The 14,664-nt window shown below is 33.2% G+C and overlaps 1 protein-coding gene across 1 annotated transcript in view; it reads left to right on the top strand.

Annotated features, from left to right (window-relative positions):
• LOC115874710 (spondin-1) overlaps nt 1-14,664 on the top strand; it is a 75,390-nt gene that overhangs the window by 55,059 nt on the left and 5,667 nt on the right. Inside the window, 7 exon segments of the mRNA XM_030889950.1 lie at nt 485-698; nt 752-943; nt 4,728-4,909; nt 5,221-5,368; nt 5,423-5,530; nt 12,455-12,628; nt 12,684-12,779. Of these exon segments, the coding sequence (XP_030745810.1) occupies nt 485-698; nt 752-943; nt 4,728-4,909; nt 5,221-5,368; nt 5,423-5,530; nt 12,455-12,628; nt 12,684-12,779 (1,114 nt within the window).

Genomic DNA, 14,664 nt, shown 5'->3' with positions numbered 1-14,664 from the left:
TTCCAAGGCGTATTGTGCCTTGGGTAGGTCGTCTTTTGGTGCCTAGACTTTGAAAACAGTGCCTGTACTGGACTTGGCGGATAAGTACTCAAAATCGCTTATGGTAAACGCTACCAAGTATGTAGACATTTGGGGTGAAGCTTCGAAATGATCCCAGACCCATCCAGTTTCATTCCTAGAAGAAAAATAAAATTCCTTATCACTTCTTTCATTATAATTTTGGCGTTATTAAAATTTATTCTGTGCCCTGTGTCCCATGAATGCTGATAAATCTTAGATTTGTGAAAATCTCTCTTTCTTAAATAATCTTTATGTTCTTTAATTCGAACATTTAATTCTCTAGGTCTATTTTCAAATTACAATTTTTCAAACATGTCCTTCAATTTAATAGTTGTTAGTAGCAAGTTTCACTTAAAATATGCGCACGTAGTACACACACAATATTTTTTTTAATAACTCACCTATAATATCACAATGCATTTAGTCTACAAACCAACCTGCTCTAACCAAACAACCAATCAGGAGACTGAAATGGGACTATCCAGACGATCCAAAATCGCCATTTTATGATCCCTCGGGAGCACCAATGAAGCCCTTCGCTAAATTGACACTGTCTCGTCAGAGGTTATACGAAAAAAGTTGTGATTCTGCCGGACAGGATGAATTAGAAGATGTGAATTTAAATTGCGAAACTTCAGGTAACAGGTACAATCTATAAAATATTAAAAATAAGTTTGTATATGGCTTGTAGATTGGTCAGATTGGTCACCTTGCTCGGCTACCTGTGGAAGAGGCGTTAAATATAAACAAAGAAGATACATAAACGAGGAGAGTAAATACATTTGCCACAAGAAACTCACGGAAAGGGCTACATGTGAAGCTATCCCGAAATATTGCCCACAAATTAGGCAGAAAGAACGACAAGATCCTCTTTGTGAGTTAGGTACGTATTGAAACTGGTCAAACTTTGGACCGCTGAAATCAAAAATATTTTAAGAGATGATATTATCATACCTACCTCCAAGAATTTTAAAAATACTTATACAGGGTGGCGCACCTCATTCGCCTCGGTTGATTATGCGAAAACGGAGAGATGTAGAAACAAAATATTTTATGGGTGTATGTGGGGAGGTAATGTGCACAATTTAAAATTATTTTGAAATATACAGGATGTTTCAGAACTAAGATCCATACCAAAGTTATATTTTTTCTTATGGAACACCCGGTATTTTATTTCATTTTTGGATTCTTCGGCCCAAAAAAAGGTATTTATTATAAGGGTTAAATATGTTTAAAATCTTTGATTTTTGAGATATTTAAAGATATTTAAATTTGCATTGTACAATAGAATAGATTATTAACACCCTGTACATTACATATCAGAATTAGTTCTTGTGCTGAGTTTAAAGGTAGAGAAATAAACTTTACAGAAAAACGTTATTCCTTCCTTAAATGTCTACAGGGGTCTCAAAAATTGCTGGTCTATTTTAAATATTTATTTTACATAAAAACTTCGTTATTTCAAATGCAACACTATGTATTTTTTTAAATAAATCGAAGCAGATTTAATTGCTCTTTCAAACTATATTAGGGTTTCCTATACCTATCTGGCTCAGATTTTGAATAAAAAGCGATTTTTCAATAAAATTGTAATCAAGGTGGCTAGTGTTGTCATGGCAAGTTTCTAGTGACAGTTAGTAGCTATTTTCAAAATCTAAATTAGTTTATGGACTTATTTAAATTTATACCAGTTTACTTTTATTTAACTTACCTACAATAGTTTAATAAATAATATTTAGTAAATATGTGTACATTATTCTATCAAGAAAAACGAAGTAGTTCTTTGAATTATTTTACGATGACATGTAGATATGTGGATTTTCTATAAAATAGCCAATTACGGCAAATTCATTTTATTCACTTCCAACGACAGGTTTCTGCCTAATAGGTTTTTTATAAACCACACTACTAGCTCTGCGAAATAAATAGGACAAGATGTTTTTGAAAGAAACGCTTATCAGGAAGATTGCTATTTGAATATCTTTGAGCATAAGCCCTTGAGGCCAAGAAGCAATTTCCTCACAAAATGATATCACTAGTAACATATCTATTCGTTCCACCAGCAGATACTGTTTTATTTTTCTTGATAAAATAATGAATATTTACTTATTAAACTATAATAGGTAAATTTCAGTAAACTATTATAAATTATAAATAATAATGTACAGTACATCTGCTGGATCTGTGTCTATGAAAGGAATGCGGACAAAAAACATTTAAATAAACAGCAATATATTTTATACGTCGATTTGACGAGTGCGTCACCGCAAATCGCTCCGCCCACTCATTTTATTGGCTACTTGCAAATTTGTTGAATTTTTATTGATGGGACGCGTCGTCTAATTTTTTACGAAAATCATCGAGAGAATATCGTTTCCCCTCTCACGGATACCCCGTAGCTACAGAACGGACAGACATACTGTAAACTATTATAAATCCATAAACTAATGTCGACTTTGAAAACAGTTACTAACTGTTACTAGAAAATTACCGGTGGTGACACCAGCCATCTTGATTCCAATTTTATTTAAAAATAGGAAACCCTAATATAGTTTGAAAGAGCATTTGAATCTGCTTCGATCTAGTTAAAAAAATACAGGGTGTTGTATTTGAAATAACGAAGTTTTTATATAAAATATATCCTTAAAATTGATCAGCAACTTTTGATAGCCCTGTATAAATTTAAGGATCCAATACCATTTTTAAGTAAAGTTATTTCTTTACCTTTAAACTCAGCATAAGAATTAATTCTGAAAAGTAATGTACAGGGTGCTAATAGTCTATTCTATTGTAGCATGCAAATTTAAATATCGCTAAATATCTCAAAAACTAAAGATTTTAAACATATTGAACCCTTATAATAAATACCTTTTTTTGAGCCCAAGAATCCAAAAATGAAATAAAATACCGGGTGTTCCATAAGAAAAAATATAACTTTGGTATGGACCTTGGTTCTGAAACACCCTGTATATATCAAAATAATTTTAAATTGTGCACATTGTCACTCCACTAAAATATTTTGTTTCTACATCTTTCCGTTTTCGTATAATCAACCGAGGCGAATGAGGTGCGCCACCCTGTATACACTCAGATGCAAAAAAACGTAACGGAGAAATTTTTGGTCAAATTAAAAAAGTGTTATATTTTTTTGTATTTTTAGCCCTATTTTCATAAATTTTTTAGCAAGTTGTATATATAAATATGTCAACTTTAATTCGTAAACTCTATTATACAGGGTTAATCGAGGGATTGTTTTTTACCTTAACTTTAAAACATCCTGTGCAATAATTGCATGTGTAAATTTTCCTAAAATATAATTTTACATGCAGAACCATGTCTCCTGAGCATTTTTTTTTGGATCATGTCAATACATATAGTACACATTTTATAGTTACATTTTAAGAGCAAAATGAACCAAACCAACACATTGTAATTTTTTCAATTATCATTTCTTTTTGAAGTTATTTTTTAATATGACAAGACGGCTTTGGTGATTATTGTGAACTATATACTACTATCACCTACTATCAACTGCCCATCATGTTCGACGTTTGGGAAATGCTTGGCAGGAGGGTTAGAGGTCGCGAAGCGGTACTAGCTTCGTTAAATAAACTGCGCTTGGTCCTTAAAGAAGAATATAACGCAACGATAACATAACGCAATATGATATACAGCCTCAGTGACAGTATGAACGGACATATACAGGCAGTTATAGCATCCAAGAGAGGCAATATAAAGTATTAGGGTATTTTTTACAACTTTTTTTTCTGTTTGTATACTTGAGTATTACAGATGTTTTCTTTAATATCGTTTGTTCTGTTATCGTTATTATTGTTTATTTAAACCAGGACTGTATCTTTAGTCTTTAACGTTTTTTTTTTAATTTAGTGTAAGCTTTGTTCGGGTTCTTGTTATTACCGATTCTGAACCGTCTTAGAACTCTGCAGCCCATGCGTAAATGAAATAATGTCTTCATATTTCCTTCTGCGCATACGCATCACAGTTTTAGGACGGTTCAGAATCGGTAATAAGAGAAACCCGAAGTAAGCTATAGAGTATCCAATGCAGCGTAATATGACGTTACGACAATACTCACCAAAACCATCTTGTTATATTAAAAAATTACATCAAAAAGTAATAATAATTGAAAAAATTGCAAGCTGATTGTGATCAGTTCATTTCGCTCTTAAAAATTAATCACAGCATGTATTGACATGAATCCATAAACAAAATGCTCAGGGTATATAGTCAGGGTTCTGACTGTAAAATTATATTTAGAAAATTTTACAAACGAAATTATTCCACAGGGAAAGCACGGGGTGTAAAAGTGTGTTAAAATTAAAAAAAGTGTTAAAGTTTAGTTTGAAGGGTAAAAAACAACCCCTCGATTAACCCTGTATAATATGCCAAATACTAAAGTTTATAACAAACTGAATTTAGGAATAAAAGTTGATATAATTATATACAGCTTTTTAAGAAAAATCATGAAAATAGGGCTAATATATAACACGTTAAATTTGACTAAAAATTTCTCCGTCGTTTTTTTTGCCTTCTGAGTGTATATTAAAATAAATCTTAAAATACCTATATGTAAAACTTTGCCTGTTGAAAATATGTTAAAGCATAAATTATAAAATTATGAAACTATCTTATTTTTTGTATTTTAGGTCCATGGTCACCATGGTCAAGTTGCAGTGTCACATGCGGTAAAGGAACTCAAACCAGAAACAGGAAATATAAAAACAGGTATGCGGCTAAACGTTGTAACGTTGCTCCTGGACGACCACCTATTCTCCAGCAAAATCTGGAATGTTGGGCTGAAACAAACTGTCCAGATTATGACGACGAGGTCAGCAGAGTTTACTTAAAATTCTTTAGCCGTTTATATAGGATGTTTCAAAGAACATGTGCCATCTCTCGTGGGGAGATTCCTCACGTAAAAATAAGACTTATTTTTCATATCAACATAGATAGGTCCGATTCTGCTTTGTTTTATTGTTAAAGTCTTCACCCTGTAGCTACGAAACAAAGCAGAATCGGACCTATGTTGATATGAAAAATAAATCTTATTTTTACGTGAGGATTAGGTTTATCTTATTTTTCTCCCCACGAGAGATGGCACATGTTTTTTGAAACACCCTGTATAATATAAAATCGTAGATTATAGACGAAAATTGTAACGAACGTCCATGGACTGATTGGTCTCCGTGCTCTGCAACTTGCGGAAAAGGAATCAAGGAACGATACAAACTGCAGTTAGCTCCCAATAGAAAACAAGGATATATCTGGTCTGTCAAAAGTCTAAGAGGTTCAATATTTTAAAAAATTGTCTTTGAAATTTAAAAAAATATGTTTTTTGTAGAACTGCAGGACGAAGAGAAGGATATTGACGATCCTTGTGCGAGAAAAGTTAGAGAAACCGTTGAATGTTTTGAAAAACATTGCGAAAAAGAACATAAAATTTTGAATGGTACGTCCAGATTTTTATGTCTCATATTTTTCTTTCTTCTGCTTCTACTGGCTGTTGCTCGAAATAATTCTCCTGTAGGCAGGGAAAACCAAGTTCTAAAGTTTTTCAACCATGAGATTCTGCGCCCTCTAGGTCCCTTTTTGTCTAAGACATTTCCCTGGAGTATTAACTGAAGTGGACCATATCTCTTTTGGTTACACATTATGAGTCCCAGATATTCTAATTTTCGTTGTTTGATAATGTCCACTAGTTCGTTCTCCTTTTGAAGTATATTTCCAAAACGGTCTTGTTGGATACGTGGTCTACCGAGGAGATTCTAAGAAGTCGTCTCTGTATAGGCTTCGGAGTATATATCGTAAACACCTAATACTTACAAATGCACCGGTTTAAATAGCGAGAATACCAAAAATTTATTATTTAATTGTTCTAAAAGTGTTAGGAAGTACCGTATGATCGAAAAAAAACGGCGTCCAGTTGGCTTGGAAATGACGCTCGATGACATTTCCCATATAATTTTACATATAAAATAACAGCGATCTTCATTTCATAGCCATCGTTGACGCCGTTTTTATTCGATCATACGGTATAATTTGTGAAAATTCTAAAAATAAAAATAAAAAAGTAAATATTTTGATATCTTCAGAAGGGCTAACTTGTATTATAATTTATTATTCCAATTAAAAACACTTTTTAGATGAGTTCAACTACGGTAGCGAGCATAGTTTTAATCACTGGTTTAGCTAATGGGGCAGAATTGGGGTTATTTTGGCTATAACGAAATTTTTAGGGTTCCGTACCCAAAGGGTAAACACGGGAACCCTATTACTAAGACTTCTCTATCCGTCCGTCTGTCACAATTAAAGGTCTATCTTATCAACCGTTATAGCGAAGCAGTTAAAATTTTCACAGATAATGTATCTATGTTGCCGCTATAATAACAAATACTGAAAACAGAATTAAATAAATGTTTATAAATAAAAAAGTACTTTCACTAAACATTATCTTTTGTAAGAATTTTACATACAGGGTGGCCCATCGAAAACGTTCCTCAAGGCATAACAGCCAGGGTATTTTTTTTTCAAAAAATCCAAAAACACGTCAATTTTGTTTGTGAGGGGGACAACTTTTGACCCAAAAATGATTGCAAAATCTTCAACCCTCTAAGCGGGGGTGTCATCCCCCAACTTTTTTCAAATGGGAAGGGGGGTCAAGTGGCGCCGCAATGAAAAGGGCTTTCTATTCTCTATATTTACCCGCTTCGTTTTTAAAAATCGGTCGAGTGTTTTTGAAAATATGAAGGATTGAAATTTGAAAAGTACTTTTTGCAGAAAAAACGCATAAATTGAATTAACTAACAAAAACTTAACTTATTAATGAAGCAAATGCTGAAAATGTTGCTCGTCAACCTCCATACAGTAATACAATTATTTTCAAACCGTTCTGGAACATTCTGAAGATCTTGCGGGGGCGACAAACGTCAATAATTCGTCTTCGCAGGTCTTCTAATGAGACGGGTGGAGTGCTATATACTTTACTTTTTGTGTCTCCCCATAGAAAAAAGTCTAAAGAAGTCAAGTCGGGTAACCGGGGAGGCTACTCAATTGCACCCCTTCGTCCTATCCACCGACCGGGAAAGTTATTGTTCAAAAATTACGCACATTTTGAGAGCAATGTGGAGGTGCACCGTCTTGTTGTTGAAATATTAGTTCCGCTTCAACGTATCCAGGATTGTTCTCTATGATGTCAGTTAGGGCTGGGTCGATGGTATTTTCCAGTAAATCCAAGTACATATCATCTGTTGGATTTCCAGGAAGAAAAAAAGGACCCACAATAGAATTTCCAAAAATACCAATCCACACGTTCAATTTCTGAGGGTTTTGTGTGTGCACCTCGTGAAAAACTCTGGGGTTGTCCTCAGCCCAGTACCGACATTTATTATTAGTTGTGCCGATTAACTACACCGTTCAAAAAGAAAGTACACTCATCGAAAAAACACACATTAAATAGGGAATTATTATCATTGGCCATTCGTTCACTCATAGTTTCACAAAATTGCATGCGGCGATCAAAATCGTCTTCGTTGAGTTCTTGTACCAACTGAATTTTGTACGGATGGAAGTTGTGTTTTTTAATATCCTTTGGACACTTGTACGATTCACGCCGGTCTCATTGACTAATTTTCTTGTACTCAGCGTACTATCTATGGTAACTTGGCCCAATACGAATACCTCCATAGCTTCATTTACTACAGGATTTTCCCTCTGCCTCTTTTTATTCATAACGAAACCAGTTTTTTGCTACTAACTCGCGAACAATTTTGCCATAAACCTGTTTGTCAGGATGGCGTTCATTGAATATCTGCCCAACCCGATTGCCACATTCATTATTTTTAAAATTTAGTTCGATTATTTCCACTTTCTCTGCAAGTGAGTACACCATAATTGTTAAAAAGTTTAACGATATTGAGAAGAACTTCAACGCACATGTCACAGAACAGCTATCTAGCAACTACCCCACCTGATCGTTCAACCTTGTGGCAAGTGAAAAAATGCGTAAACATCTAGAAATAATAAGAAAAAACAGCAAATTGGTCGAAGGAATTTATCCTTATCATTTACTCTGACAAATGTTTAAATAAACTTTTCAAATTTCAATCCTTCATATTTTCTCAATGACTCGACCGATTTTCAAAAACGAAGCGGGAAAGTATAAAGAATAGAAAGCCCTTTTCATTGCGGTACCACTTGACCCCTCTTTCCATTTGAAAAAAATTGGGGGATGACACCCCCGCTTAGAGGGTTGAAGATTTTGCAATCATTTTTGGGGCAAAAGTTGTCCCCCTCACAAACAAAATTGACGTGTTTTTGAATTTTCTGAAAAAAAAATTACCCTGGCCGTTATGCCTTGCGGAACGTTTTCGATAGGCCACCCTGTAGAATCTTTCGAGTCCTCGGTGGCCGCGTGGTTAAAGCGTTAGGACTTTACGCTGCTATGACGTTGGAGCTGTAGTAAGGCAGGTTCGAATCCTAGTCAAGGCGACTTTTTTTAATCGTTTTTTTTTAATTTTTACATATTTATTTTTACTTTTTACATATTTATTATTGATTAATACAATTTTTAGTAATGCGTTTCTTCATTTATTTTTTAAATTACTTATACGCGCATTCAAAATTTCAGCTAAATCGGAAAAAAAAGTTTATAATACCTAGTATAGTGTCTAATGTCGTTTAGATAATGAATGGTACGGAACCCTTTTTGGACCAATTTTTTTAAAGGTACATAATTATAATTTTAGAAGATGCTCATAAAGCATTTAATCTAGTTGATTAAAAAAAGTATACCATTAATATTACAAATTATATTTTATCCTCTCATAGTATATGTCTATTTAATTTTTTGATTATGATGTAACGAGCACTTTGTTTACACACTTGTTTCGCCGAACTACTTGAATCCATTTTTACTTTTAATTAAATCGGTGTGGGAAACTATGAATCTATAAAATGTTGTTTCGGGAGAGTTGAATATCCAGGAAAGTTGAATTATTGAATGTTATTGCAACCAAACAACGCTCTAATTACGCTCTCATTTACGCGTTAACATTTTTTCGGCGATTTTATTAACATTTGAAATTGTCACAACACAACACGATGCGCCTAGTTCGAATACTTTTTCACTTATTTTTTACTACTTCAAATAGCGAACGTTACATCACACAAACCTCGTACCTGAGTGTTTTATAGTGTCAATAATTGCATTATAGTCTAAGAGCTGGCTACATAAAAAACCTTATCATCGTTACATGGCTAATTTTTTGTGTGAAGTATCCTTTTGTGTAGCCATTATGAAATAGTCATGTCTGCCAGCGCGATCCCGGGGCTTAAAGCGGGAGCGGCCAATCGAAAGGGTGAAATTTTGACACTAAAAACATTATAAGATACATGAGTTATAATTGCGAAAATAGCTTTTATTTATTATTAAGAAACGTGGAAAATTGTTGGCAGACATTTTTCTAGTGGCTAAAATGCCGACAGACAACGCGAAAGAGGCATGACATTTTAAAAATTATTAAAAAATGAAATTTGAAAAATGAAAAAAATTATGGCATATTTGCATGCCGATTGGTGAAATGTCATATTTATTTATTTTAAAAGCCGTATGCAAATGGGCAGACAAAAAGATCGTGGCTCAATCAGCTGCAGGCAGTTATCAAAAGCGCGATATTACTCTAGCGCTTTATTCATGGAACGCTGGCCGCCTCATCCATTTAAGTATAGATAAATCATATAATATACGATTATATTATAAATATGTTTTTTTATTATTTTAATAACGATTTTTTTGTCTGGCCTTTTGCATACGGCTTTTTAAATTAATTAACAATAAACATGACATTCCACCAACCGACATGCATGTATGCGATGATTTTCTTTTATTAAAATTCTATGCCTCTTTCGCGTTGTCTGCCGGCATTTCAGCCACGAGAAAAATGTCTGTCAACAATTTTACACGTTTCCTAATAATAAATAAAAGCTATTTGGCAATTATAACTCGTATACCTTATAATATTTTTAGTGTCAAAATTTCACCCTTTCGATTGGCCGCCCCCGCTTTAAGCCCCGGGATCGCGCTGGCAGACATGACTATTTCACAATGGCTACACAAAAGGATACTTCACACAAAAAATTAGCCATGTAACGATGATAAGTTTTTTTTATGTAGCCAGCTCTCGGTCTATTAGCAGAAAACTAAAATACTTAAATATTATGACAAAACCACGATTTGAATATTATTTTAATGCGATCAACATACGGCGCACAGTGGTTCAGATTGCCAAAAAGTGGCGCATAGGATATTTTTAATTTTATTACAAATTCTAGACTTATTAGGTTTAAAAATATTAAAAAAGAGGGATTTTCTATGAATTTTATTCAAAAATTATAGTTTTTAAAAAGGTTTGAAAAATGCTTCGAACCTAGTCAATAAAAGAATACCCATTAGGTTATCTGGTCTAAATTAAAGAAAAAAACATAAATTGCAATATGCGTTAAATGGAGTCTTCAAACTCATTTTCTTCATGACATGATTCACCACCACTTTCTTCTAGTTCTTCTTCACTATCTGATTGACAATAATATTCTGTTGCCATATGAATGTCATTTGCGGGTAAATCTTCACCTATTTTTAGTGGCGACTACTTTCTCTGGAAATTCAAACCCTAGTTGGACTGCTTTTCCTGTCTTATTGTTATGTTCCTTCCTTAAATTAGAAACGAGATTCCGAGGTGTAAGAATCTCTAATTTCTAGAAATAAATGGATTTTTAATCTTTGCCATTAATTAAAAGCATTAATGCAATATTTGCAGCATTATGTAGATAAAAAAACATGTTTTTTTCTGTAAGACATTATAAATTAATTCCTTGGCAATATATACCTTTGGTCTCTTTATTTTTTGGGACTTGGACAATTCTGAAAAAAAAATTCTTCTTGAAGGGCCAGGGTCATCAAAAGATTGATTCTCTTCCATTTGAAGTAAATTTTTATTCAGCCAGAGACAATTGTTGGAAATAAAACTGCTCCAAGTATAACTACATTTCCTCCACTTTTCTGGCCATTTATAAAAAAAAATTCAATTTGCTTATTTTTCGATAATATGTTATTAATATTATTATCACACAAAAATGAAATAATTTCATCAATAATATCCGCTTCTGACCTATTATTAAAACCCATTTTCAAAAACCGCTCACATATTGATCTGCGGCTTATTGTTCTATAATAAAAGGAATAGAGTACGGGAGGAACATGTGAGTCTCTGTAGTTACACTTTTACCACTCCAGAGTTACTCAAAAAATATTAGTATAATAATTTAAGAAAGTATCCATGGAACAAAAATCAGACTACTGGTCAATTTAAAATTTTAATTTATATATTATCTACCTCGGGGTCTCTTGGGGTAAGATACTTGTGTTAAATTAAACTTGGTATACTACCGTTTAAAAATTATAAAATACAGAAGCGGAGATCTGCGGAGTTCTAAAGATACGCAATTTCAAAGTTTAATTTTTTTCAAAAGAACGCTCTGCTATGTTTGTGGTAACTACTAGCTTCATAAAAAAATATTTAAGTTAATAAAATTCTCTTAAAAAGTACTTACCTTGATCTTCAAAATCCATTATAATTTAATTTATTTCCAAGTCTCTGAACTAAGAACCAAAATATATTAGCAACACTAAACCATTATCAGCAAATAACTGATATATTTAAACTACAAAATCTAACGAAAACAACATTCCTGTACGCTTTTTTATTACGATTAAAAAGTGGATCGTGATAAATTTGAATAAATGGACCCATCATCTGTTGAAAATAATATCATTGTTGAAATTTTTTTCTTGATCCCTATGCGTCGATTTTATTGAATCTGAACCAATGTCCGGCGGGCGGCGTGAAATAGCTACTGATAATTTCTGTTTTTTGCCGTTGAAGCGCTGCGGTCGGAATTTGTTGAAATCAACTGAAATGGACCAAGCCTATAGCCACTTCTCAAAGGTTCAAGTTTTTTTGTGGACGCTTCTGTCAATGTCCAGAACTCGGCACCAGACAGAAGCATAGACCAAATATAACACTTAAGTAGTCTTGGTTTGGTTTCTATTTGTAAATTAAGATCCCTACTACTAACAGATTTTCCATTCTATAAAGAAAGTGGCTTTTGCTTGCTTTCTCTCAACCATTTTTTTTAAATAAGCCATATTTTGATTTTTTTCTTGAATAGCTAGATGTTATACTCCTCTCATCCTTTTTTTTCAATGAGTACATTGCTTAATAATATATTATATTGTTGTTATTACATATTAATTGCAATAACGTCCAAATTTTTATTTTTACATAAATAGTTTTTTTTTTAATTACTGTTTTTCTAGCTGCTGTTTGCAGTCTGCCAAAAGATATTGGAGCATGTAAAAGCAACGTAGACCGTTGGTATTTTGACCCAATCAAAGGCCAGTGCGAAATCTTTAGCTACAGCGGCTGTGAGGGCAATCAAAACAATTTCAACACCCTAGAAATTTGTCAAACATTGTGTATATCATATCACAGTAAGTTTTCAATAGTTTTTATGCTAAATACAGTAACTAACGTAGCAGTTTTTAGGAGAATTTATAGCTAATTTAACTGCTAAAAGAAATCAATTGAATGGATCTATATCAAGGGTTGTTTCGCATAATATTCAAAATGATGCTACTACGGGTAAATAGAAAAGACTTTAATGTAATATATTATAGTCCGGCTAGAAAGTATAATTTTAATGCATTTTTTTCTGTAACACTCTAAGACAACAGTAATCCGTCACGTAAGTTGTGCGGATAGTAGGCTATGACCAGAATCGCATGGCAACACCATCTGTCAAAATATTGTTGATTGTAAACCGGCTTAAGATTTGAGAAATAATGTCGCAAGTAAAAAAAAAGAGAAATTGTGGAATATTTGTATAGAAAAGGTGTTCGAAACGTTAAAAAATTAGTGCAATTGACAGAACTCGGAAAAAGTGCAGTATATGAGACAATGAAGAGGATAAAAAATGGCACAGATATGATGCATGGACCAGTTTCAGGAAGACCGCGTAAGATTCGCGAAAACAATTTAAACGCTTTAGTGGCATTAGGACGACATAATCCGCGCCTAGGGTTTCGCAAATTGGCTAACAGATTTGTAAGTCAGCGAAAATTAAAATTGTGTCCAGAAACCGTCCGCATGTCACTGAAAAGACAAGGCTACATCAAGGAAACAAAAAAAATACCTGCAATAACACCTCTACAAAGGCAGCGAAGAATGGAGTTTTGTCAACGTTTTCAAGAAGATAATTTGAATAATGTTTTTATTTCTTTTCTGACGAAAGTTGTTTCCAGCTTGGTGGAAACTACCTAAAAATCCTATCAAAATAAAATGTTACCGTTCAAGTTTCCAAATTTCCCACTAAAATAATTGTTTGAGGAGCAATATCTCAGCGTGGTGCTACACGTCTGTGTATAGTTGATAAAACTGTTAATAGTGCAAAATATTGTGATGCTTTAAATGGTTTTCTTGTTGAAACGGCTCATGTTTTATATCCAGAGGGGTGGCGTTTTCAGCAGGATAATGCAAGATGCCATATACGTCTGCCTATACTCAAGCTTGGATGCAAGAACACCATTTGGCAACAATTTCATAACCAGCAGCTTCACCAGACTTTAGTCCCATTGAAAATATATGGGGACTAATGAAGATTGAAGCGGAATGAGCAGCTCCACGAAATAAACAAGATTTGATTCGCTCAGTTTTACAGGCCTGGACTACCGCCACTGAACATTATGGTGTGGACCTAGTTTCGGGTGTATTTGGACGTTTAGTTAAGTGTTTGGAGTTAAATGGAGGTTGTATAAATAAATAATATTAATAATTTGTTATATTTTTTTTAACTTAAGTCCTAAAAATATATATCGATAATTGTAATTTTGCTTTCTTTTTTCCGGATACTTTCTAGACGGATTATATATTAGTTTTAGATTATTTCTTGCTACTTTTTACCAGTTTTTTTTTTTTAATTTTGTAGCCGATATATTGTATGTCTTCGGATGCTTCATGCTATTATTAGGCGGCTATTCTGCAATATCTTACTTTATAAGGAGTGCTGGTATTATTGATTGAAAACGCCGCACCGCCCTGATGATCATATCATGTAGAAATAAGTTTCCTTATATGGCACGTTCAAATATTCTTGTTTTAGTTTTACCTTATACTTTCTTTCATTTTTCGCTAGATTTCTAGAGATTAGTATTGCAGCAAATTCTTCATAGTAATGTATGATTTTCTCCTGTATCACCAAACCAAATCCGGTGTTTTACTTTATTTAAACTTATTTATTTTTATTGTGAAATTTAATTATCGTAAACAAAGTATAAAAAAGTATTCACCTATGAGTGTACGATTAAGGAATAAATCTTTGAATAAAATGATTAAGGATAGACCATATAAAAAAATGAAAAAAAAAAAATAGCGCCGGGAGGCACGTATAGCCGCCCATACTAAAATATCTTAATAAAAAGTTGGTAGGCAGTTTTTTTAGTTTCAAAGTAAAGGAATTTTCCAATTTTTT

The sequence above is a fragment of the Sitophilus oryzae genome, unplaced genomic scaffold (genome assembly GCF_002938485.1).
Source record: "Sitophilus oryzae breed Bouriz unplaced genomic scaffold, Soryzae_2.0 scaffold_1297_pilon_pilon, whole genome shotgun sequence".
Taxonomy (NCBI): Eukaryota; Metazoa; Arthropoda; class Insecta; order Coleoptera; family Curculionidae; genus Sitophilus; species Sitophilus oryzae.
The sequence above is the reverse complement of the archived record's forward strand: the minus strand, read 5'-3'. Positions and strand labels throughout refer to the sequence as shown.